Source organism: Falco punctatus (genome assembly GCF_963210335.1).
Source record: "Falco punctatus genome assembly, chromosome: 3".
Lineage (NCBI taxonomy): Eukaryota > Metazoa > Chordata > Aves > Falconiformes > Falconidae > Falco > Falco punctatus.
In genome coordinates this window covers 114699455-114722792 of record NC_137582.1, presented here as the reverse complement: position 1 = coordinate 114722792, position 23338 = coordinate 114699455, and the positions used below count along the sequence as shown (strand labels likewise).

Genomic DNA, 23338 nt, shown 5'->3' with positions numbered 1-23338 from the left:
TCCCAGCCAGAGCGGTGATGGAAAAATAAAGCTTTGAGCTGCTGGTGGGGGGAGCTGATGTGAATGTAAGCCCTGGGGTCCCCGAAGGGGCTGGGGCTGGGCTTTCCTGGGCAGGGAGGAGATGCTGTGAGGCTGTGACATGGGGACTGTGTGTCCTGGGGCTGGCTGTGACATGAGGACTGTGTGTCCTGGTGCCTGGGTCTGTCTGTGATATGGGGACTGCATGTCCCGCTGCCTAGTGACATAGGGACTGTGTGTCCTGGGGCTGGCTGTGACATGGGGGCTGTATGTCCTGGTGCCTGCTGTGATACGGGGACTGAGTGTCTTGGTGCCTGGCTCTGGCTGTGACACGGGGACTGCATGTCCTGGAACTTGCTGTGACATGGGGACTGTGTGTCCTGGGGCTTGCTGTGATGTGGGAACTGTGTGTCCTGGAACTTGCTGTGACATGGGGACTGTGTGTCCTGGTGCCTGGGGCTGGTCGTGACATGCTGGAGGGTCAAGGACCCTGTGTGCTTGTGTGCAGACACATGTTGCACTACCAAGGGACAGGGGTTTTACAGCCGGGTTTCCTAAGAGGGTAAGGTCAGTTTGTCCATCTCCAATGAGTCTGATGGGGGACCTGCCAGCGCCTGTTGCTGTGCCACAGGACAGGGGTTAGACCCAGGCCAGGCATGGGTTGGACCCCCTGGGCCACCTCCAACCACCCTGGTTGTGGAGGAGGCAGTTTTCCTTCCCAGCATACGAATTACTTACTTTTTCTGCAGCTTTTTACCTTCCTGACACAGCACCTGGGGCAGGGGGAAGGCTCTCGCCATGTCCCACCATCCCCACAGCCCAGCCATCACTGGCACATCCCCCACAGAGTCAGTGCTGGGGTGGGATGGATACGGGGGCGTTCAGCCCGTTGATTCACCTCCTCGGGGGGCTCTGGGGCCTCTGGGGAGGGAATGGGTGTTATCTTTGATGTTGTGAATCCAGGTCAGCGCTAACCCAGCTGCAATCCTGCTGCTCTCTAACCGTGCTGCTTCACGGGGCGCAGCACAGCTCCTCTCTGCCAGCACTGCTTTGGTGCTTCTTGCTCCGGGCACAGGGTTCGGTTCTCCCTCTGCCTCTTCCCATTCCTCCAAACGTCTGGGGGATGAGTTGGGAGTTGGTTTGGGATTGGGAGAGGAGAGGAAACCTCCTCTTGGTGGAAACTTGGTGGGAAAGCACAGGAGAGTTTGACTAAGGTTTGCGTTTGGGATGAAGGATGGAGATTTGGGTGGCTTGGACCTGGAAGCATCAGCACCAGGAGCTGCAGAAAGAGCATCCCACTCTGCCCAGCACTTTGCTTTCGTGCCAGTCAGTCCCTGCAGGGCTCCAAGAGGTGAAGGTCAGGGAAGCAATGGCATATGATTGAGCACTGGTGCTTTGCGGGGTATTTTATACACGTGATTAAGACTTTTTTCCTGGCAAGCAGGGAGCCTGTTCGCTGTACCCAGCCACCCAGGGTGGCTGCCTGTCAACGGGGCAGCAACGGGGACCAGCATGTCCCCACCACAATGTGGGCTCACAGGCAGCAGGTCCCCAAGTGATGCTCAGGTTTGTGGCAGGATCCTTGGAGGTTTTGAAAGATGCTCAGCAGGTCCTGAAGAGACTTGCTGCAGGGAATCAGGCTGCAGCATCCCTCACCTGCATGGTTTCAGTCCTGTCTGTCAGGAGTGGTGATGGCCAGGGCAGGACTCGCTTCAAAAAGCTCAGCAAAGCTCAGGATTTTTCCTTGACGCTTTGATTGAGCTCTGAAGGGCTCGGGGCTTGGGATCAGCCAGAGCTGGGCTGGACGCAGCCTTGGCCAGAGCCCAGGCAAAGCCCTTTGGTCACCAGCCAGCCACCCGCTTTCCACCCAGCTCACTCCCAGCTTGTCCAAGGTCCGTGGCAGAAGAGCCAACAACATCACTTCTTAGTTGGCTGTTTTCTTTTGAAATGCTGCCCCTACCTCAAGCATTTAATCCCCACGGTGCCTCAGGCAATGCAGGCACAGGGACCGCTCTCTACCCATGGACATCTCCCTGAGGGCTGCAAGCATCTGGATGTAGGTGTCCACCTTACCTGTGTCTTCATATTGCTGCAGGCTGGGGCTTTAGGGGTCCTCAGCCTCTTCCTTGGGAGCTGCAACTACCAGTGGAACTTACAGAAAGCTCTGTGTCTATGGTGCTGGTCCCTCCAGCCCCACTGGGCATCAAACACAGCCGCAAGGCGAGGGCTCACCCCATTTCTCATGGTTGCACTGGCGCATCCTCCTTTCCCAGGTGCTGTGAATGCGTGCAAATGCCTGGTGAGGAGCAGGAGGCAGGAACCTGCCCTCAAAGCTCCAAACGAGGTGATGAAGCTTCCCACCCTCACCAGGGAGCTGCAGAAGATGCGTGTCGGTGACCATGGCAGTGCCACCCCTGCCGTGGCTGCCTCAGTAGGTTCCTCCTCCGGCCCTTTGCCAGCAAGAAGGATTTCGCTTTGCTTTGGTTCTCAGGCTGATAAAATCACATCCCTGCTGCCATCTGTCCTGGCTTGTCCCAGTGGCCTCAGGAGAGCACCTGGGGAGGGCAGCACCTCCTCCATCCAAAGGGACACAGATGGTGGCTGCCCAACGTCGTATTTTTCCAAGACGGCCACCTGCTTGCCTCAGCGCTGCCGGGAGCGATGCTGAGCTGTGGGGCAGGATGCTGCTGGCATTCCCAGGAGCCTCCGGAGAGCGGGGGAGGGGATGGCATGGTTCTGCTGCGGTCGTGTTGTTATCCAGGGAAAAGTGAGCGGTGTTGGGGAAAGGAGTGGGAATGCCAGTGAGGGCTGGGAGCTCCTCGGGGAGTGCTGGTACCTGGGTTTCTGTCTTTGCTAGCAGAGAGGAGATACCCAGACACAACCCAGCTGGGGTGACCTAAACTCCAGGCTGAATCCCATCAGTGATGGGTCTTGGAGGAAACCCCTGGTGCTGTGAGAGCCTGCATGTGAGCATCACAGCGGCTGCAGCCCCAGCGGGATGCTGGCCACCCCTAAATGGGGTCTTGGCCATCCCGAGGGGGGGCTGCCAGCGCCGCAGTGCTGCTCCAGGGCTGGGCGAGGGCAGGGAGCAGGCAGGGGCTGGAGGAAGAGGAGCAGTGCCAGCGAAGGCTGCTGCACTCGGCCATCTCCTGCTCATGCTTCGCCCAACTTCAAAGGCAGCTCCCCCTCCTCCAGCCTGCAAAACCCGAGGCAGCGGATCAGAGGTGATTCCTCTGGAAGGCACTAAAATCCGCCCCGCATCTCGCTGATATGCCGGACCTTCCTCCCTCCCATTCCTCCTCCCTGAAGCCACCACAGCCCAGCAAATTGCCGGGGACAGATGCAGCTCCAGCCACCCACCTCGGCCCCCCGGCCACGTCCCCATCTCCTTCCCACATGCCACAGCCTTGGGGAGATATTTGCAGGAAAGATTTCTTCTCTGATTATATCTGATTGGGGTTGTTTTTTTCTGGAGAACCCTTTTATGGCCGCAGACCTGCTGGTCTCAGCTGGCCTGTCCCTGGGGAGCGGTTGGCCAGGCCAGCCTGTGGTTAAATAAAAGATAGTAATAAGGAAAAATTGAAAGCGGTGGTTTAATGATTGGAACAGCTCTTCCTCCATATATATCTGTCTGCCTATCTAAATATAGACATATATTTTCTAAACACAAAATGCCAGCATCCCTGCTCAGAGCCAGGTGAAGATGCTGAGAGCCAAATACAAGTATTTAAAAGCAATATTAAATGAGCGATGCTTAATGAAACCGCTGGGCTAAAGGAAGCGCAGTGCCGATAGCAGAGGTTTATTTATGGGGGAGAGGAAAACAGGCTGGAAACAGATATATTTTTTCTTCTCCCCTCCCAAGGTTTTGGCTGTAGCACTGGGGAAAAGTATGTGTTTGGTATGGAAAGCCCTTCTTGCTCCCCAGTTTGGCGGAGGCAGAGGCAGTTCGGGAAGCAGCCCTGGCTCGTGGAGGAGTTGGCTTAGCTAAAATACTCTTGATTTAAGGGGTTTCTTTTATTGTTTGGGATTTTAACCTGCCTTTCCCGTGCAAATGTGGCTGTGCGTCTCCCACAGCACAGCAGGGAGCAAACCTCTGTCAGGGAGCTGAGGACCCTCCCGTCCCCATCGAGGCAGCAACATGCACGTGTCCACACGGATGCTGCTGAGCGAGCGGGAGCGCGGGAGCAGCGATGCTGCCCTGGGTGAAGGGAGGCAGCTCTGCACATAACCGCCTTCAAGGTGTTGTTCCAGCCTGATTCCCGGATGGATTTTTCCAACCAGCCTCATGGAGAGACCCATCCTCCCCGTGCCTGCAAAGAGATACCAGCTACTGGGGGGGAAGAAAAACACTAATAATTGTGCTCCGTTAATGACTTGAAATGTTCCCAGGCTAAGTACTCCCATTTCTCTGCTAAATGAGCCTCTCTCCCCGCCTGCCCGAAAGCAAGCACCAAACCCCCTCCTCCCCCCGGCCTTGGGACCAGAGCTGTGGGTGGATGTCAAGGGGACATATTTTTTTCTTGCTGTAGCCAAGATATCTTATGAGCAGAGCAATTTTTCCTCTCGCCTTGTGCTTCTACCTTCCTCTGTATCCAAGCGCAGCCGGGATCCTCGGAGGGCCTGGATGACTCACCGCGGCAGCAATGTAAGGGCATTAGCACATGATTCCTCCTGGGGCTCTGCATCGCCTATCACCAGGAATCTTTATATTCAGAGCAGCTCTCCTGCCCCAAGGAAATATCACGTTTACCTGCAAAAAGGCTGGGCAGAGGGTGCACGTCCCTTTGATGGAGGGGACAGCTTGTGATGGAGAAGGGTGCTGGACCGGAGCGGGTGATGCAGGGACGGAAGGGATGCGTGTGCACACGCAGAGTGCCACGGCCTCGCCGATGCCCACGTTTGCAGCATGACACGCATGCTCCTGACACAAAGTTATTGCTCTTGACCTGAGTTATTGCTGAGCTGAAGCCGGTCCCTCCCCAGCACGGCCAACAACAGCAGCTCGGTCACCCCTTCAGCCACAACCCCAGCACGGTGGCAGTTGCAGTTAACTCACTAATTGCACGCCATGCTCAGCCAGGCTGCTTTGCAGAGTGCAATTAATTAGCATTTGCTTCCCTGACATTGCTGACCCTGCCAGACTCAGGAGTAAATTGGCTGCTGTGGGTAATGGGTTTGCTAAGAGTGGCTGGCAGTGGTGGCACGGCTCCTGGGTAATCGCTTCGTTACAGGACAAGCTATTTATATTTTCACTTTGGAAAGACAAGGCGGCTCATTGGAAGAATGTAGCCATCAGTGCCAGTTGCTCTCGGTTCTTGAACTTGCAGGGACCTTGGAGAAAGGAGGTGCAGGCATGGCTGGGGTGACCCAGAGCTTGGGCACATCTGCCATCCGGGGGTGCTCTTTGCTCGAGGGAGTGAGCTGGGGCTGCGTGTGGCTGGGGAGATGGTGGGATGGTGCAAAGTGGGTGGAAAGATGCTTCGGCGACATCACAGACAAACAAATCAGGGTTAGAAAAGGTGCAAACAATGTTTCTCTTCCACAGTGCAAACCCTGCCTGGTCTGTGCAGTGGGTTGCAGAGAACCAGGGGATGAGCCCTCAACACCCAGCTGAGCTCCCCAGCCCCCTCCTCTTTCCCACCACCCTCTCACCCTGAGTGCTCTGCCCACACCCAAACCTGGCCTAAACTGCGCTAATCTGGAGAGCAACCCACCCCTGCTCACCAGCCCTTCCCTCAAGCTGCACAGCACTTCATTATATCACTCAAGATTAATCTGTCGCTCCTAATTGCCGAGTGCCCGAGAGCTCCTGGCAGGGAGCAAAATAAGTGTCAGGTGAAAAAGCCAGTGTGTGTGGGGGGGGTGTTGAGTTGTTTTTTTTTTTCTCTGTAATATTTAGGTCGACTTACTGATGTGGGAAGCATAGGGATGGGAATTCATATTTTCTGGGGGTGTGGAGGGTGGTTTTGTGGCATTTCTTGGGGTGTTTTCCCTGGCACCTGCTCCATCCCAGCCCTGAGAGGGAAGAGCATGCACGGTTCCAGCTGAATGTTGAGAAAGACTGTTTGACTGGGGTTTGTGGTGTTGGTGGGTTTTAGGGGTTTTTTTTTTTTGCTTTTAATGGGGGAATCTTTCCTCAGTTCTTCTTCCTCTGCCTGTTCAGCTAAGGTGGGGAGAAAAAAGGTGTCTGCCAAGTGCTGATTTTAGGAAGGCTGAGATCAAAGTGCTCTGCAGACTCAGCAAAGCTCTTTGGCTCGGAAACAAAAGGGCACGGGTTTTTTCTTTAGGAAAAGTATATTCAGTAATTTTCCATGCAACATGTTTCATTTTAGAAGCACAGGTCTGGGTCCAGTTCATGCTCATTTGTTGCATTTAATCATCAAAAGGCCTGGGGGGAGGTTGAGGGACGATTTAGGGTGCTGCAGGATTGCACCCCTACAACTCAATGAACAGTTTCTCTCTGATGGATTGCAAACATCACAGGTGACAAACTGATTTTTGTCCCCTTGTTTTGCAGGAAAAAAAACAAACAAACACGCAGTCAACCCAAATCCATGGCTTTGCTCCTGGTGTTTTGGTTTGGCTGGGGAAGAGCCGTGTTGTGCTCAGAGCCGCTCCAAAGCAGCTGATTCACTCGCATCAAGGCAGAACAATGAAGAGGAAAGGAAATTGCTCGGTTTGTGTCCCAGCCTGGAGCTGGAGCCAGCGCTGAGAGGCTCAGCAATTTCAACCGCACCCCCCCACCCCCCACCCCCAGCCTATTTCAGTCGTGTTTGTGTGTTATTTAGTGCCTGGGGTGTCCTGCTGTGATTGTGATTACCCCCTATACCCCTGCCTGGCTCCTCCAGGTATTTTGGGACCCAACACATCTCCACATCCTTTAACAAGCGATACCCATGGGATCCAGCCCCAGATCCCCACACACCTTATCCTCCCCTGCCCCCGGAGAGGAGGCAGCACCTTGTGCTCGGGAAAACCAGACTTTGGGGGTTTAATTAAAACAAAATGCTGAAACAAACGCCCATCAGCAGAGCAACTGAGTGCTTGAAAGGCTCTGGCTGAGCCATGGCTCGAAGTAGATGCAGCAGACGCGGTCCTCCTAAAAAATTTAGGCCGTCTATAGCTTTTGCTTTGATCTAGCATCAAGTCCCAGGCTGGAGCCAAGTCTGCTCAGCTTTGGGGTACTGACCAACCCCACTGAGATTTGGGCAAGTTGGTGTCCCTGAGCTCAGCAATGCCCAGATGCATCCCTATACTGGGGGGCACAGCAGGTGCCTTTCCCAGCTCACCCAGGCACAGAGAGTTTTCTGGGGTCCTCCCACCCTGCTCACCACCCTCAGCATCATTCCTGCCCTCCCAAAACAACCCCAGTGCTGTGTTTTCCTGCTTTTTAAAAAGAAATCAGCTCAATTCCTGAGCAGGGCTGTCCCTTTCCCCTGTCCCCCCCAAACCAGCCGTGGTCCCTGCCATGTCGAGCATCACCTCGGGGCCATCACCCACCGGAGCAGTGCCAGCGCGAAGGCGGGAGCGATGTGGCTCTGTGCTGGCAGAGCTGCGGCGGTTTTCTCAGGAGACCCGAATCCTGTCTACTGACGACTGCAAAACGGGTCATGCTGAGAGCCCGCGCCTGTCAGGCAGATAAATATTGCATGTGGTTTTTGAGGTCTGGGGAGGCAGCCAGCGCCTGTGCCGGGTGGATCATTACCTATTGATCACTCAGCTTGCAAAGTAAGCAGTTCTGCACGGGGACGGGCAGGGGGGAATCTGCCCAGCCCTGCCAAAGAGCTGGGGCATCAGAGCTAAGTGAGGAGCTGGAGGTGTGGAATGAACATCTCTGAGTCCTTCTGGCTACAGGACAGGGGGGGGATAGTCCCTTGGGAGAAGGACTTTCCCTGCAAAAAGGGGCTTGGGCAGCCAGGGCAGGGATTTGGGGTCTGTTCTTCACCTTGTGCATCCCCCAGCTTTTATCACAGAGGCTGCCGATGCTGTCTCAGGTTTCCCCTCTGCCCTTTCAGCACACTTTGGCATGTTACTCAGGATTTTGAAGGCAAATCCTTTCTTCGGGCACCTCTTCAGCTCATCCCCCTGTGCCTGGAGCAAGTGGAGGGTCAGTTTAATCCATTTAATGCACATTTTCTTCCCCCACGGCAAACTGGAGCAGCCCTGAAGTGAAGGAGAATGAAGCAGGATCATACCATGAGGCTAAAAGCTGGGTGCATGGATGGCATCCACGATGCTGGGGTAAGGACTAAGGCTGTCACTTGGGCAATCCCCATGGCTCTGCAGTGGGAACATCAGGCAGAGCCTCCTGACCTTTAAGGAGAGGAAAAACAAAACAGCTGATAAAGGTACCGATAAATATCACTTAGGTTTCCAGCTGCTGCAAGGCATGCAAGCCAGCCAGCGGGGTGGCTCCAGAGATGTCAGGACCTGATGGCTAATTGTGGGGCAGCCCTAACAAGAGTCAGACTCCCTTTGAACACAGCTTGTTGGGTGCATCGCAGAGCTGAGGGCTTTGTCACGTCCTGGGTCCGGGGCTCGTCTGCAAGCCCCGATGGTGCACGGTGAGCCTGGCGCACCATGCTCAGCACCGCAACAGATGCTCCGACCCAGGGTTTGGCAAGATGTTGGTGTGTGCCCTGTTGTGCCCCGGTTCTTCGCCCTGGACTGAAAACCCGGCAGTGCCGGGCTTTGCTGGCGAGGGACGTGCCTTCAGCCATCCTGATGTGCACTAGATTGCGATACCACAGCCCAAGGCATGCACAGGATTTGGCTTAATTGGCAGATCCAGAGATGCTCCCATGGGCCACAAGTATCCCCCAAACACTGCCAGCCTCCTGGGGGACTAAGCAGACACAGCATCACCCCAGGGAGCATCTGCAGGGGCCTGACCGCTCCTTGGTGCCGAGGGGGATTTCACTGCCCAGGGCTGGGCTTAGGGTGCAGGGGGAGCCCAGGGACCCACCTGGAGGGGTGAAGGCCAGCTCCAGAACCGTGTTAATTCACTTTGGTTCAGACACAATCCACCACCAGCCGCTCCATCCCCTTTCCAAGAAGCCCAGGTGCTTGGTGAGCCCTGGTTTAGGCACCCCCAGGACCAAGGGGGTCAGGACCCACCACCTCCCACTCCATCCCTGTATCCAGGGACCCGCTACCGTGCTTTGGGGGATGGCAACTGGGGCCAGGGGGGCTGGCGAGGCATCAAACAAGAGGATGGGGAAGTGGAGTTGCCAAGGAAACCACTGAACAGCAAAGCGCTGATTTTTTTTGTCAAGGCTGGAAAAAATGCGGGGGAGAAGGGCAGCAGCGAGGCCCCGTGACGTGGGTGAGCCAGGGGGCTGGGGTCTGAACCCTGAGCAAGCCAGGATTGCGAAGCAGAACATGGATGCTCAGGTGTCTCTGTGCCAGCTTCTGCATCTGCCAGACAGAGCGTGCCCCGGGGGTGGCACAGGGCTGGCCATGGGGAAGGGATGCGGTCTGATGGCACGCGTGGTGGCTGTCCAGTGACACAGGGGACCTGGCTGGGGAGGGGCATGCTGTGGGGTGGTTTAAAATATTGCAGGTTGAAAATAACACTTCTATCACGTCGAGGATTTAGTGTCTCATGCAGGGCAAGGCTAGGACAGGCGCAAGATGCACCAGCCTCTGATGAAGCTTTGGAGCATCCAAAACCTGGAACCTCAGGGAGGCAAAGCAACCCCCAGCAGGGATGGGACGGGCCTCTCCATCATTGCAAAGTCATGAAGAGCCCCAAGTGGAGCCAGGGCACCTGTCCCAAGAGCTTGGCTCAGCCCAGGGCTGTGACGGAGCCCCAAGGCTCTTGAGGGCTCTTACGTAGCCTCCCTGCCTGCAGAGGCTGTGTGGGCAGCAGAGGAAAGGGGGAGAGAACCAGCGTTGGCATCTGCTGGTTGGAGCCACGGCTGCACCTCCCGAGCACTGACGGAAAATCAGAACTGAAGTGCCACTTCCCCAGAGTTCAAGGGAGAGCTGCCGGGCTGCGCACGGGCAGGACAGGCAGCTGCCAGGTTTGTGCCTGGCTCAGGTTTATTGCTCGCCAGGCTGGGGGATGTGGGGAGGACCCTCCCCAGGGGAGGAGAGCGGGGAAAGCCCCGGGGACACGGCACCTGTGGGGCTGATGGCTGGGAAGGGGACATGGGCATCTCCCGGGGGGCTCGGCCAGACCCCAAGTGCTGTCAGCCATCCCAGTTTGGGGACTGGAAATTTGGGAACACAGACACGTGTTTGCACCCTGTGGAGTGGGCGAGGGGCTGAGCCCTGGGAACTGTCCCCAAAAGCCACCCAGAGCTCATGTCACAACCTCTGGAAACAGCTGGATGCTGGAGAGCCCCTCACTGTCCCCTGCCCCAGAAACACCTGCCTGCTGTGCTGCAGGGGGCCAGATCCTGCATCCCACCCAGAGGCTGGAGCACCCTTCAGGGCCAGGAGCTCCTCCAGCCCAGGCGGGTGGGAAAGCCCTCCCTGGGGAGGGGGGGGCCTCTGGCAGCACTGGTTTGCCTTCCCTGCTCCCTTTCATCCTCTGGGATTTTCCAGGGGGTGTGTGCAGGGTGACATTTCCCCTGGAGACATGTCCCCTGTGGGACAAACGGACACATGGGGATGCCAGGAGCTCCATCACAAAGTGTTTGGGACTGGGCTCCCTCTGGTATTGCTCAGACACCTTGACTGGGCTGGACTGCAAAAAATAGAGGTCCAAATCCTGCCCATTTCAGCCTTGCCCTACCCAGAGGTGCCCTGTGGCACCCTGGGGACAGCACGTGAGCGCCAGCCCTGCACGCCGCTGGCACGGTGCTGCCCGTCCTGTGCTCCCCTTGCCGCACAAGGTCACACTGATGTTTTATTCATCCCCCACAATCCATTATATTCCTTAATTGCAGCACACACACTGCAAGTGTAAATAATTGCCTCGAAGCCTTAACGACTTTGACATGCTAATGAGCACTGCAGCCCAAAGCACACTATCGGGGGCTCCGGGGGGTCCGACCCTTCCCTGGGCTGCCGGGACCCCCGAGACTGAGGGGCTAGCACCCAAATGTGGGTGCAAACTACCCTGAGCTCTTCCTGGGGAAAAAAAATTCACCCTTCATCCCAAGATTAAAAAATTAACGATTGGTTAATCCAACAGCTCCACCGTCCTCCTCCATTCCTGCCCACCGGCTCACGCAGGCACGAGAACAGCACCCTCACCCCTCATCCACCCACGGTCACCGTGACCTTACCTGTGTCCCCGTCACATCTCGCTGCTGCCAAACAGAGCCGCTGGGAGAGGCTGGTGGCAGTGAGGGACGGGCTCAGAGCCGCAAGGCTCCATCCCACACCAAAGCTGCATCTCCTGGCCAGTCCTCCGTGCCCTTTCCCTGGAAAACCCTGCCAGCTGTCAGTGGAGACGCTGCCCTGCCATGGGCCAGCCTTCCACATCCAGACCCAGCAGGGAGCTGCTCCACCCTTAATTAAAGGTCTTTAATCACCAAGCAGGTGATGGATGAGCATCAAGGCACTGTTACACCTCAGGCTGGGGGCTGATGTATTCAAGACACCTGCTGGAGCCAGCCAGGGGCTCTTGGAGGACCATGAGGCTCCAGCCTAGGGGCTGTGGACCAAGGCACAAGCCCCAACCCCTTCAGAAAGCAGTCAGTGCTGCAGAGACAGTTCACACCTTTATTGCTGTAGCTGGAGGGTCTTTTCCCCACTCCTCTTCCCCCCATCCCTTCTTTACTGGGAACACAATGTGCTCAAGCCAGGATGGATGGTCCATGTGTCACAGAGCAGAGCACCGGCATCTGGGCATCCTGCAACCACCCTGCCTCCCTCCGTGTCCTCCCACTGCGTTCGCTTTGGTGAGGAAGGTGTTTGGGTTAAAACCTGGCCCTCTCCCAGCCCCGGCCCCCAGGACAGTGGTCCAGCCCCATGTCCACAGGGCAACGTCTCTCCTGCCCCCAAATCATTCAAGCCCAGGTTTCACCCAGGGAAGGACAAGCTGCCCAGGTCAGACCAGTCTCACTTTTCAGGGATGTGTCCCCAGTGGCTACCAGCCCACGCCAAGCAAATGGCAGGTATTAACAGGGGGGAATCTCCTGAATTCACCAGGGTTTTCTCAAGCAAACCTGCCTGTTGCCAGAGCCCGGCTCCCTGGGACATTTAGGGGAGCCCAGCACAAGAAGCCAGGGTGTAGGGACCGGTGCCCACCATCATCCTCCCTCCCCACCCTGGCTGCCCGATGTGGCCATCACAGCATCCCGTCTAGCACCACGCTCCCTCCAGCCCCATCGCCGGGCGCCGTCAGCAGAACTGCAGGAGAAGCAGAGCCCAGGGCAGGCGATGAGCCTTCACCCAGCCCCCCAGCACTGCTTTGGGGGGCTTTGCCACCCCCCAGGGCCAGGGAGGGGTTGGGACACCCAAAGCCCCACCCGGCTGGGCACAGACCTTCCAGCGGTTCCCGCATTCGTTGCACAGCACGAATGTTGTCATGGGCTCATCAGCGCTGCGTGTCTGCACCTAGCACGGAGCAGGCAGCTGGGTCAGCAGGGACCCCTCCAGCATCCCCCACATCGGGGTCCCCTGGGGACAGAGGGGAGCCCCAGGGGCTTTGCAGGCCTGACCTGGTTGTAGGTGCAGTTCTTCTTCTTGCACTTGCCACACTGGAAGAGGTCGGTGACGGTGCCGCCCGTCTTGGCCATCTGGTGCTCACGGATGGCCTCCTGGGTCATGGCGTTCCTCAGCTCCTTCAGCTCATCGCTGGCCATCTCCTGCCACCGGCACCGGCACCACAGGGTCAGAGCTGCCACGGCGCTACCCGGGGGCTCGCGGCCAAGCCGGCACAGAGTGCCAAGCCAGCACCCTCCCTATCCTCTCCAGGACCAGGACGGATCCTGCTCTCTGTGCTTGCTGGAGAGCTAAAGTCCATCCAGATGGAAAAAACACCCCATCCTCAAACCAAAACTGCTGCCTGCAGGGACCTGGTTCCCCATGGAGGGAGCTGGGCTCCCTAGAGCCTGATCTGGGGACCCCAGTTGAGGAGGAGGAGTGGGGACCCTCAAGCCTGACTCCTGCCAGCATGACATCCCACACCTGGTCTGCGATGGGCATGGGGGGCTGCAGGGCTCTGGAGGATCAGGCAGTGCCCCCTGCTTTCTCTCCATGCCCCAGCCAGCAGCAAAGTGGGACAGGGAGATGCTGGGAGAAGCCCAGTGTGGGCACCAGCAAGCCAAGACCCAGCCAGCCCTCACGTGCCGACACAGCCTCCAAGAGCAGAGGTTGGGGTAGGGGTGGACTTCATCCCCATGGAGATGGAGTGGTCCATGAGACACAGCCCCATGTCCCCCATCCCGCTGCGCACCTCGGCGGTCATGCGGGCGATGAGGCTGGGCTGGATGGCCCCGCACAGCACGTTCCTTCGCAGGCTGGGATTTTTGGGGTCCTTCAGGTTGCTAATCCTGCTCCGCACCCGGTTGCGATACTTCATGTCTGTGCTCTTCAGCTCCTGGAAGATATGTGGGGTCTGTCAAGGAATCAAGGGGGCACAGTGGGGGGATGCCAGCACCATGGGCACCCACTGCTGCTCTGGGCTCAGTGGTGCTGGCTGTCACCAGGGCCAGTGTCCACGGGCATGTGGAGGTGGCCGATCTCAACAGGGCTTTGCTCCTGGGGGGACCACTGGCAGGGGGGTCTCCCCCTCCTTGGGTTTAGGAGGATGAAGCCCAGCTTGAGATGTGGGCAGGAAAACAACCTGGCATTGCCTTGCAACATTTGACACACAGGCAAGGCTGTCGGGGCACAGGGACTGTCACCAGACGCTGTGCTGGGATTTGAATTCCTGGTGCAGAGGACTCAGCCCACTCTCCTCCTCCAAAAAGCCACCAGATGCCTGCATGGATGTGGGCAGAGAGGCTGAGGTGCCAGCTCTGGGGTCCTGTGAGCCCCCAGGCACTCACAAGTAGAGAGTTTGGGATACACCAAAAATCGAAGTGTACCCAGGAGGGGAAACAGGCTTGAGGCTGATCCTGGACTCGGGGGGCTGCCAGGACACCCTCAAGCCTTGAGCTGGGAGTGAAACGAGGTGGCTTCATCCCTGGCAGCATGGCACAGCCTGGGCCCTGTGAGGGACCAGGGCTGGCAAGAGACATGGGCACCCACAGCAGCTCAGAGAAGAGGTCTTGACTGAGTGTTGGGTTTATTTCCCCAGGGATGAAAGCAGGTCCCTGCGCAGAGGGGTCTGGGGGGATGCACAGACCTCCGGACTACGGCAGGTGCCCAGGGGATGCTCTGCTCAGCATCAGCATCAGCCTCTAACCGGGGTCTGGGCTCCCTCTGCAGGCAACGGGGACAGCAGAGCCCGTCATCCTCTGTCCTTGTCCCCACCATCCTTTGTCCTTGTCCCCATCACCACGTCTGAGCCCACGTGTCTATGTCCCAGCAGATGGAGCCTGGGGACTTCCAGCCCCCGCAAAGGATATGGTCTTCGATCTCCGATGCCATCTTCTCGCAGTTGACACCAAACTCCTTGTAGTCGTCTACAGGGCAGAGAGGCCGAGGGGTGACATTCAGGTGTGACACCAGCTGGGTCTCACCATGCACTGAGAAACCTTGAAAAAAAGTCTCGCGTCTCCCCCTCAACTTGCCCCAGGCACGCCATCTCTAAAACCCCTGGTTTTACCCATCTTGAACCTCACAAAGACCCCATCCCCACACCCGACCCCTTATCAGAGACCCTACCTACCGCCTTTTCTTTCATTTTGGGGCTGAACACTGAGCTATGAGCTACAAGCTGCAGTTTGTTTGCAAGTCTAGGGTGAGTTTGCCATTGCAGGGCTGTGCATGCCCCGGGATGCAGAACCTTGCTTGTTATTGTAGAGCTGCTCCTATTAGAGGTTTACTACAGGAGAAACAGCCCAGTTTGGGCTCCAGCACCCCCCAGCTCCAGCACCTCCTAAGCTCCAGCATCCCCCCAGAGCTGCTCACCATCCATGCGGAGAGCGGCCGTCAGCATCTCGATGCACTTGTCCCGCACTGAATCCCCTGTGAGGTAGCAGGGGGCCAGGAGGCAGGGGCTGGGCGAGAAGGTTGGGCTGGTGGGGGTCCGCGGTGTCTCTGGTTTGGCCTTGCTGCTGTTGGCTCTGCAGGGCACATGGGGAGGGGACAGGCAGGCGCCGGGGTCCTGGCACAGCCCCAGGGGACCTGCCGGGGGTCCTGTGGTGGTGGGATGGGTCCCTCCTACCTTTCCTCCTTGCTGTCGCTGGAGTTTCTCCGGGAGCCGGTGGGAGCTGGTGAGGGGCTAGTGCCCACAGAGACTCTCCTGGGGGTGGCACAGGAGGGACAGTGGGGATGACACCACAGACAGGGCAGGCAGGGGCTGGTGGCAGGACCTCAGGCACCAGCGCATCAGTGCCAGCACTTGGAAGCCAACAGGAATCTCCACAGGGGAGGGTTTGCTCCTCATGGGGAATGTCCCGATGCCCGTGGCAGGATCAGGGCTCCCAGCCATCTCCACCCACCCCAGATGTGTGTCCCACGGTCAGAGCACTCCCAAGGGGGATCCCCAAGGCATCCCCAAGCTGCCCAGGGACCCCCCCTCCTTACCTCTCTCCTGGCAGTCTCTTCTGCGGGGAGGAGGCGGAGGAGATGGCCGAGGTGGTGGAGGACCTCGAGTCAGCAGAGTCTCTCCTAGCAGGACAAGCTCCGTGCCAGAGGATGGCGATAGGGACCAGGCGGTGGGTCCAGACACCCAGCCGGTGAGGGGCTGGGGCTCAGCCTCTCCCATCCTCACCCAGCCCAGGCACCCACCTCTCTTTCTTGCTGTCCAGAGGTGACTTCTTCGAGGATGCAGTGGGACTCCAGCTGTCACTGGACTCTCTTCACCGCAGAAGTCCAAAGGAAGGGAGAGATGCTCTCAGCAAGCCCAGCCCCAGCATCCCCCAGTGTGATCTGGTGAGCCGGATCCTGCCTGCCCATCTGCACACCCCAGCCCTGGCCAAGTCCCCGCCAAGCCCCTCCAGCCCCCAGGCTGCCGGCAAAGCCTCCCCCAGGCTGGTAGTGCCCAGCAGAGCCTGGCACAAAGGGTCGGCGCATCCTTCAGCAGGTACCTTTCTGGGTTGGAATCAGTAGGGTGGCTCCGGGGGATGGTGGCACAAGAGCCAGACTTGCTGGGCTTCCTAGGGACAGAGAGAGTGGGGCAAGGTCAGACAGCACCATCCAAAGAGCCCTCACCTGGGAAATAAACAGCTCTAGAGAAGAGAAAAGAAAAAAGCGCCATTTCTCCCTCCCTTCTCCAAAAGCTGCCCTGGTGCTGCCACAGCAGCAGGCAGCTGCCCTTTGGCTCTGGCAGTGCTGCCAGCTGCCGTGGACAGGCAGAGGTGGATAAACCAAACTCCTAAGGAGCGAGCAGAGGGCGGTCTCTTATTGGCCCCACTGGTGCCTTGGCCACGCAGCTGGTGTCCCCCAAGAGCAGGCAGGAGCTCCCACCTCTCCTTGTGCTTCTCCCTGTGCTTCTCAGCCAGGCTCTTGGGGTGCTTCGCCCCTTCATTGGGGCAGCTGGGAAAAACCATCCCCTTCTCCTTCTTCTCCTTCTCCCCATCTGTGTCCTTCTCCTTCTTCCCATCCACATCTTTGTCCCTCTTCGGGGCGGTGGAGGACTCTGGTAAAGGATTTGGGTGTCACAGGCACAGCCCAAAGCAGCACAGGGCACCTGGGGAGCTGCATCCCAGGGTGGGGGCACGGCTGGGGGCTGCTCAGCCCCTGGGGGGCACACACTGATTTACATCGCTCCGCCCTGGAGCAAAAATGAGCCCTTGGAAAATCCATCAAGTCTGCATGTTGCCTGGAAGGACTGGGTTATGGCAGCTGTGATGCACAGGAGCCTGCACATCCCAGCTCAGAACCGATCCCACTCTGGGACTGATCCCACTTTGACCCCCCTGGAGAGCATCAGGGGCTTGGGATGCTGGGAGGGTTGGGGCTGGGGGGTGGTTCTTGCCTCTCCCTGGCATCGCTCACCCAGCAGCCGCTTCCAGTTCTTGATGAGGATTTTGGCTGAAGCCACCACCTCTTCATCCGAGCAGTGTTTCCGCACTGAGTTGACGGCCACCCCGATCCGCGTGGTCTGGGGACATACGCCAGGGACGTGTCCTTAGGGATGTGCCGGCTGGCATGGGGAGGACAGGGTGAGCCACCCCACGGGGTGTCTCCGCACCCAGACTCCTCACCTGGAGCAGCTGGATGGTCATGGTGTAGCCGGTGAGGGACTTGAGCAGATCCAGCGCCCCTTCCTAGAGCAGGGAGAAGCCACAGGGGCCCGTAAGGAGCTGGAGAGAAATGGGGGGGCTGCGCTGAGGCAGCCCACGTCCCCCCTTTCCCCTCACTGGCACCAGGCGATGCCAGGGAGGGCACCCCACAGGGACACAAAGCAGCCCCAGGCACACCTGACCCTCCCCAGCAATGCACGCATAGAAAAAACCCAAACCCAACTCCTGCCGGACCATCCCAGCACGGGGTCACCTCTCCCAGCTGGGAAGCTGGAGCCTCCCGTCAGGCACAGGAAAACCCTCTGTAAGGAAACCCTGGGCTGCTGGGAGCCAGGGACAGCTGGGGGACACCCAAATGTCCCCACACAGGGGTGCAAGGGTCTGTGGGACACGTACCCCCGGGGTGCATAGCGGCTGCAGGGCTAAACATAGCCCCGGCACAGAGCCCTCCTCCTCCTCCTCCCTGATATTTTTAGAGCCCCAGGAGCACAGTCAGCTCGCAGGTGTGTGCCCCACAGGGGGGACAGCCCCGTGCTGGGCTGGACTCCCCACCATGAGGGGCTGGATCAGGCCCCCCCAGTACGATGGGTGCAGGGAATGTCCCCATGCTGTGGCCGGACCCTGACTCTGTCCCCGTCCCCAGCATGCAGGCATGGTGGTGTAGGGCAGGAGGGTTGGGCAGGATCAGTCCCTTGACCTGGGGGTAATTCCCGGTGGGAACGGAGCCCCTGTGGCTCCCACGGGGTCTGATGCAGTTGCAGGTGCTGGCACCCCAAAAAGCCACCAGATCTGGGGGGGACGGCAGCGCTGCCCCCTCCGCCCAGGAACCTGCACCTTGTCGGGGCAAAGGCCGGCGGAAATAGTCAAATATTAACTTTAAGGGCTGGGCCCAACTCTGCTCACCCAGGCGCAAACTGAGCACCAGGAGCCCCGGATGGATCCTCACCTGGTGTAAAGCAGGGCCAGATCCAGGCTCCCCCCAGCACGCCATCGCCAAAGCAACCCCGGAGCCATCGCTCGACCCCCTCCCCTCCCTTTGCACACTTGCACACGTTCGTGCAACAGGCAGGCCTGGGGCTGGGGCTGTGAGGGGCTTGAGCCCCCCAGCCCACCCCCCAAAGAGTTTTCCTTTGCATGGGGCTGAGCCTGCAGCACCAGCACCGGCCGCGATCGAGTGTTGGTGGCCGGGCTGGTGGCCAAGCACCTGTCGTCCAAGGTCCTGCACCACTGAGGGGTGCCCGGAGCTGCCACCTCTGGGACAGACCCCCCCCTTGCCCCCAAATCCCAAGGGCCGGGAGCAGTGGGGTGCAGAAGACCCCCAAATCAGAGGCAAAATAAAATCCCCTGGGTGCTGGCTCCGACGTCGCGAGGCTGGGCTGGGGGTGCGCAGGCAGCACCCTGGGGTGCTGGTGGCACCTGTGGGTGCTCAGCACCCCCTGGACCTGCTCAGCCCCTCCAGGACTGTGAGCAACAGGAGCAGGAGGTGAAGAGAAACCCCCCGCTTTCCCCCCACTCCCCTGTCCCAAGGAACGGTGCGACTCCAAACATGCATGCACACACGTGTCAGTACGCACACGCGTGCACACCCGCCCCGGGGGGCTCGGCCACCTTACCGTGCTCTTCCTGGCCACCATCTTATCCAGTTTCTTGGCGATCCGGACCAGCTCCTCAGCGGGCCCCATGCTGGCGGAGCGAGCCCAAGGCGGCAGCCGGCAGAGTTTGGCGCTGCCGGCATGGGGGTCCGGCGGCGAGGTGGGGTGGGGGGTGCGAAGGGGTGGCCAGAAAGGAGCAGAGAGGGGAGGAAAAAAAGGGGGAAAAGAAAGGGAAGGGAAGGGAGAGAAAGCAGAAAGGAGGTGGGGCTGTCCCGGCCAGTTATAACTCCTGCCAGGCAGGCGAAATAGCACGGGGAAGGGCTAAATATAGCCCAGCGCGGGCAGGGCCACGCCGCAGGAGCTGGGGGAGGCGCATGGCGGGGGGCACCGGGGGGCCTGGCCCACCGGAGGGGGACCTGGGGGGCCAAGGGGCTGCCCGGCGTGGGGATGGAGCCTGGTGCTGGCAGGGAAAGCCCTGGCCGTGGCTTTGCCACCAACGTGTCTCAGCCAGGGAGCACTGAGGGGCACGGGCACGATGCCAGGGGGCTGCGCTACCCGCACCCGGTGTCCTGCGCCAGCGAGCTCCCAGGGAGGGGAGAAGCCACAATGACAAGTGACACCCCAATGCCTCCCGCAGCCTTTTAAATCTGGTGGGCGCTCCGCTGAGCCCCCCCAGGAGCACCCGGCGCGTGGCGTGCCAGCTTGCAGTGGGTGCTGGGAGCCCCCCTGGCACTGGCCGGGCAGCTGCGGCAGGGCACCGCAGTGGGGATGCTACCCCCAGGCCCAAGAGGCACAGCCAGTTTGGTTGGGGGGGGGTGACGGCAAGCATGCGACCCTCGCTCATCCCTGCCCCACCTCCCAATGGGGTGGCCAAAGGGTGAGCACCCCGCTCTGTGCGGGGCTGGATCCCTCCCTGGCCCCCCCCCCCCCCCAGAGATGGGGCAGGGGGCACCCATCCGTGCACCCCCTGAATACCCAGCCTCCTCCAGCAGAGAACCAGGCTGCCCAACCCAGCCTGGTGCATACCCCCACCCCACACACAGAGCCCCCCCAAAACAGTGCTCCCCACACGCAACACCCCCAAAGCCCAGGGTCACATCCCTGGTGGACACCAGCAGGTCACAAAGACCCTGGTGCTTGGGAGCCTCCAGGGATGTCACCAGCATCACCCAGGTTCAGGATTGCCAGCCCTGAGGCAGGGGCTGTGCCCCCCCCCCCCAGGCACCCAAGCCCTTACAAAAACGATGGCTTTATTAGAAACCAGAGACAGAAAATATTGGGGGGGGGGGAGACCAATTTCTGAGATGAAACATTTGACACACAAAGGAGAAGGGGGAGAAGGTAAATTGGAGGGATATGGAGGCAGGTGGCTCCCGAGGGACACCAGCATGAGGGGGACATTGGTCCCAGAAAAAGCTGTAAAATCCCCTCGAAGAGACCCCCAGGGCTGGGGCGGTGATCCAGCACCCACCCCAGGCGAGGGCCATGGGCAGGCTCCGCAGTGGCACCTGACACCCCCCCCCAAAAAAATCAGGCAACACTACCAGTTTTGGGGAAGCTTTGCAGTACCCCCAAGCCCCACCAGCCCAGGCAGCTCCCAGAGCCTGGAGGTGGGGTGCAGAGACCCTCCAGCCCCTCCGCCCCCCCCTTCCCCAGAAAGGTCAATAAAAGCCCTTTTCTACTCCCTGCCCATCCCAAAAGCTTCACAGTCGGGTAGGGAAGGCGGCCGGGGGGTGCACGGCCCCTCCCCAGCCCTGCTCCCCCCCCAGGCTGGGGAGGGGGGCCCAGAGCTCCCCAGCAGAGGAGGGTAGGGGGTCCCGAATGCAGCTCCCCCCGCCCCAAGTCCTTGCAGACAGGGGAGAAGAAAGCCCCAGGGATGGGCAGAGCCCACGGGAAGGGCAGGAGAGCCCACGGGAGGGACGGGAGAGCAGCGGGAGCAGGGGGCACCGGGGGCCAGCACAGAAACTCAGCCCACTAGTGCAGCGAGCACGTCTGTTCTCTGCCCTCAGCTCCCTGCAGCTGCTGTCCACGGATGGTCTTCTCAAGTGGGGGGGCTCCGAGCCCCCTTGGAGGGCAGTGTCCAGCTGGGCTGGATGGTCCCACACCAGGGTCCCAGGCACGTGTCCCTCGTGGCCCAGCCCTGCCAGCCCCCCCAGCTGGGGCTGTGCCCGAGCCCTCGCCAGCCGGCGGGGAGCTGCCTCGGGTCCCAGCCAGGGGGACAGGGATAAACGGGGCCACCGCCACCCAGTCAGTCTTGCAAGAGGTGGACGAAGCTGGCTGGGAAGACTCCGGTGCGGGAGCCGTCACCCTCGATGAAGCCGACCTGGGGGTGCAGAGAGGAGGGTCAGGGGGATGGGAGTCCCATCTCAGGCAGGGGAGCAGCTTTGGGGCTACCACCCCAATTCCCAGGGGGATTTGGAGGCAAAGCTGCAGCGACACGTTAGCAGGAGCCCTCCCAGCTCTCCTCCGTGCACAGACGGGGCAGGGGGCACCCATTCATGTCCCCCCGAACACTCAGCCTCCTCCAGAAGAGAACTAGGGGGTGGAGGGACAAGGACTGGGACCCCAGCATCTGTCCGTGCGATGCTGACACTCACCCAGCTCTGCTCATCCTCCTCCCGCGTCACCACGATCACCTCGCCCTTGGAGAAGGTCAGCTCCCGCGCTTTGTCCCCTTTGCAGTCAGCCACCGCCTTCACCCGCTTCTGCCTCCCCTTGGCCTACAAAGGAATGGGCAAGGGGCTGACAGACCCCCCTGAGGCCAACCCTAAGGGGGGTGCAGGGATGCGACACCCTGACCCCTCCATTTGCCACCCCAGGGTATGGGGGGCTGGGATGCAGAGAGATGCAGAGGGATGCAGAGGGTGACCCCCCCGGCATCGCAGTCCCTCTGAGACATCCCCCCGAGTCATGGCACTTACTGGAGCAAATCTTCTGGGCATGGGCACAGGGGGCACCTTGCTCGGAGCGGGGTCCTCGGGGCCACCAGGGCTCTGGGGGGACACAGCTGACCCTGCTTTGCCCACCATGCCGCTGATGCGCCGGTACGAGCGGGTGCTCTCCGAGCTGCCCGGAACAACGGGGACAGTGTCACCCCCTCTCTGCTGGTGCCTTCCCCTCCCCATCCCCTTTCCTGCAAGGTCTTAATGGGCTCAGGGCTCTCCCAAGGGACCACCCACAGCCCCTTGGATGCTGATGGAGAAGGGTCCCAGCACCCTCAAATGAACCCATCCCACCACAACTTCCAAAAAGAGAGAAAAAAATGTATGTGGTAACTTACAGGGTCTTGGTGTCACCCCCAGATAATCTGGTACCTTCTCCAGGGACAACCCAGCACCCCACGGCTGCCCTCATCCCTTCCTGCATCCCAGGGCCAGCATCAAGTCCCCTGGGGACTCCAGGTCAGGGTGGGGACCCCCTTGCTCCATGCCCCCCAGGGACAATTTGGGGTTCCCCATGCCTGGGGAGGGGGCTGGCAGGGGTTGAAGCCGATGCACTAGCACCATGCAATGACACCCCACCCCCCCCAACACCCAGTGCACCCCCAAGCTGGGAGGGGGGGGCACGTCCTTACCCAAACTTGACGGGGGGGATGTCAGGGGCTGTGCTGCCTGGTGGTGGCTGCCCGGGGGGGGGGCTCAGCTCCGGCCCCCGCCGCGTGCTGCTGCCGTCCGTCTCCGAGCGGGTCTCCCAGTACGCTGCCCGCCGGCTCTCGGTGGGACTGCGGGGGCTGGGGGCTGGGGGGCCGGGGGGGCCATCCAGGGTGCCCACGCTGCCGGCAGAGGGGAGGCTGCGCAGCACCGGAGCCTCCGCTGACCCAGGGAAGTGCGGCTCCGATGCCTGACGAGGAAGCTCAGGGCGCTCTTTAGCAGGGGTGACACACAACGGGGACAATAAACCTGGTGTCCAGGCGAAGGGACAGCCCCACCGTGGGTGACACACACACCCCCCCGGACTCACCGGTGGGGCTGTGGCTGGGTTTGGGGCGGGAGCCACCCCGCGTGGGGTTTTTGAGGGGCAGCGGTGGGGGGATCTCCTCGCTGTGGGCTCGGCGGGGCGCGGGGCGTGAGGGTACCAGGATGCTCTCGTAGGTCTTGTTGGTGATGTCCATCCCCATGCAGCTCCAGCGGGTCTGGGGGCAGGCAGGCGGGGGGCTGGCGGCCAGCAGCGACGTGCCCTTGAAGGAGCGCTGGAGGGGGCTCACCTGGGGACAGACACCTGGCTCCAGGGCTGCCCTGCTGCACCAGGCCCCCCCCCGCCAGGGTCTGCACACCCCAGCCCCCTCACTGGGGATGTGGGGACCCCCTGCCACCACCCCACGGGTACCTTCTCTTCCAGCTCGTCCTCGCTGTCGTAGGGGAACTCCTGGGGGGGCTCCCAGTCATAGTCAACGTGGATCTGCAGGGAGAGCTTCCCTGCCTGCGCCTGCTCCAGCTGCCGGACAGGGCAGATCAGGGAGGGTCTCAGCAC

The 23338-nt window shown here is 60.1% G+C and overlaps 2 protein-coding genes across 2 annotated transcripts in view; both read right to left on the bottom strand.

The window, feature by feature from the left end:
* Positions 1-23338, bottom strand: part of ASAP3 (ArfGAP with SH3 domain, ankyrin repeat and PH domain 3) — an 87981-nt gene that overhangs the window by 47909 nt on the left and 16734 nt on the right. The window contains exons 21-26 of the mRNA XM_080378845.1: positions 23195-23302; positions 22829-23072; positions 22443-22731; positions 21790-21934; positions 21466-21588; positions 20859-21191 (exon numbers count right to left, since the gene is read on the bottom strand). Of these exons, the coding sequence (XP_080234971.1) occupies positions 21117-21191; positions 21466-21588; positions 21790-21934; positions 22443-22731; positions 22829-23072; positions 23195-23302 (984 nt within the window). The 3' untranslated portion in view covers positions 20859-21116. The remainder of the gene's footprint in view (positions 1-20858; positions 21192-21465; positions 21589-21789; positions 21935-22442; positions 22732-22828; positions 23073-23194; positions 23303-23338) is intronic.
* On the bottom strand, positions 11684-19246 carry TCEA3 (transcription elongation factor A3). The gene is made up of 14 exons (XM_080378860.1): positions 18890-19246; positions 17238-17300; positions 17029-17134; positions 16498-16669; positions 16119-16187; positions 15820-15888; positions 15616-15699; positions 15254-15331; positions 14998-15152; positions 14494-14549; positions 13376-13531; positions 12639-12785; positions 12463-12534; positions 11684-12327 (listed from the first exon to the last, which is right to left on the bottom strand). The coding sequence occupies exons 1-14, from the start codon at positions 18956-18958 to the stop codon at positions 12319-12321; spliced, it is 1305 nt and encodes a 434-aa protein (XP_080234986.1). The 5' UTR covers positions 18959-19246; the 3' UTR covers positions 11684-12318.

Coding starts and splice junctions, on each gene's coding strand:
- TCEA3 (XM_080378860.1), bottom strand. CDS start 18,958: ATGGGGCCCGCTGAGGAGCTGGTCCGGATCGCCAAGAAACTGGATAAG. Junction 16,670..17,028: donor GAACTGGAAGCGGCTGCTGG/GTGAGCGATGCC, acceptor ATCCTTTACCAG/AGTCCTCCACCGCCCCGAAG. Junction 12,535..12,638: donor AGAACTGCACCTACAACCAG/GTCAGGCCTGCA, acceptor GCTCCGTGCTAG/GTGCAGACACGCAGCGCTGA.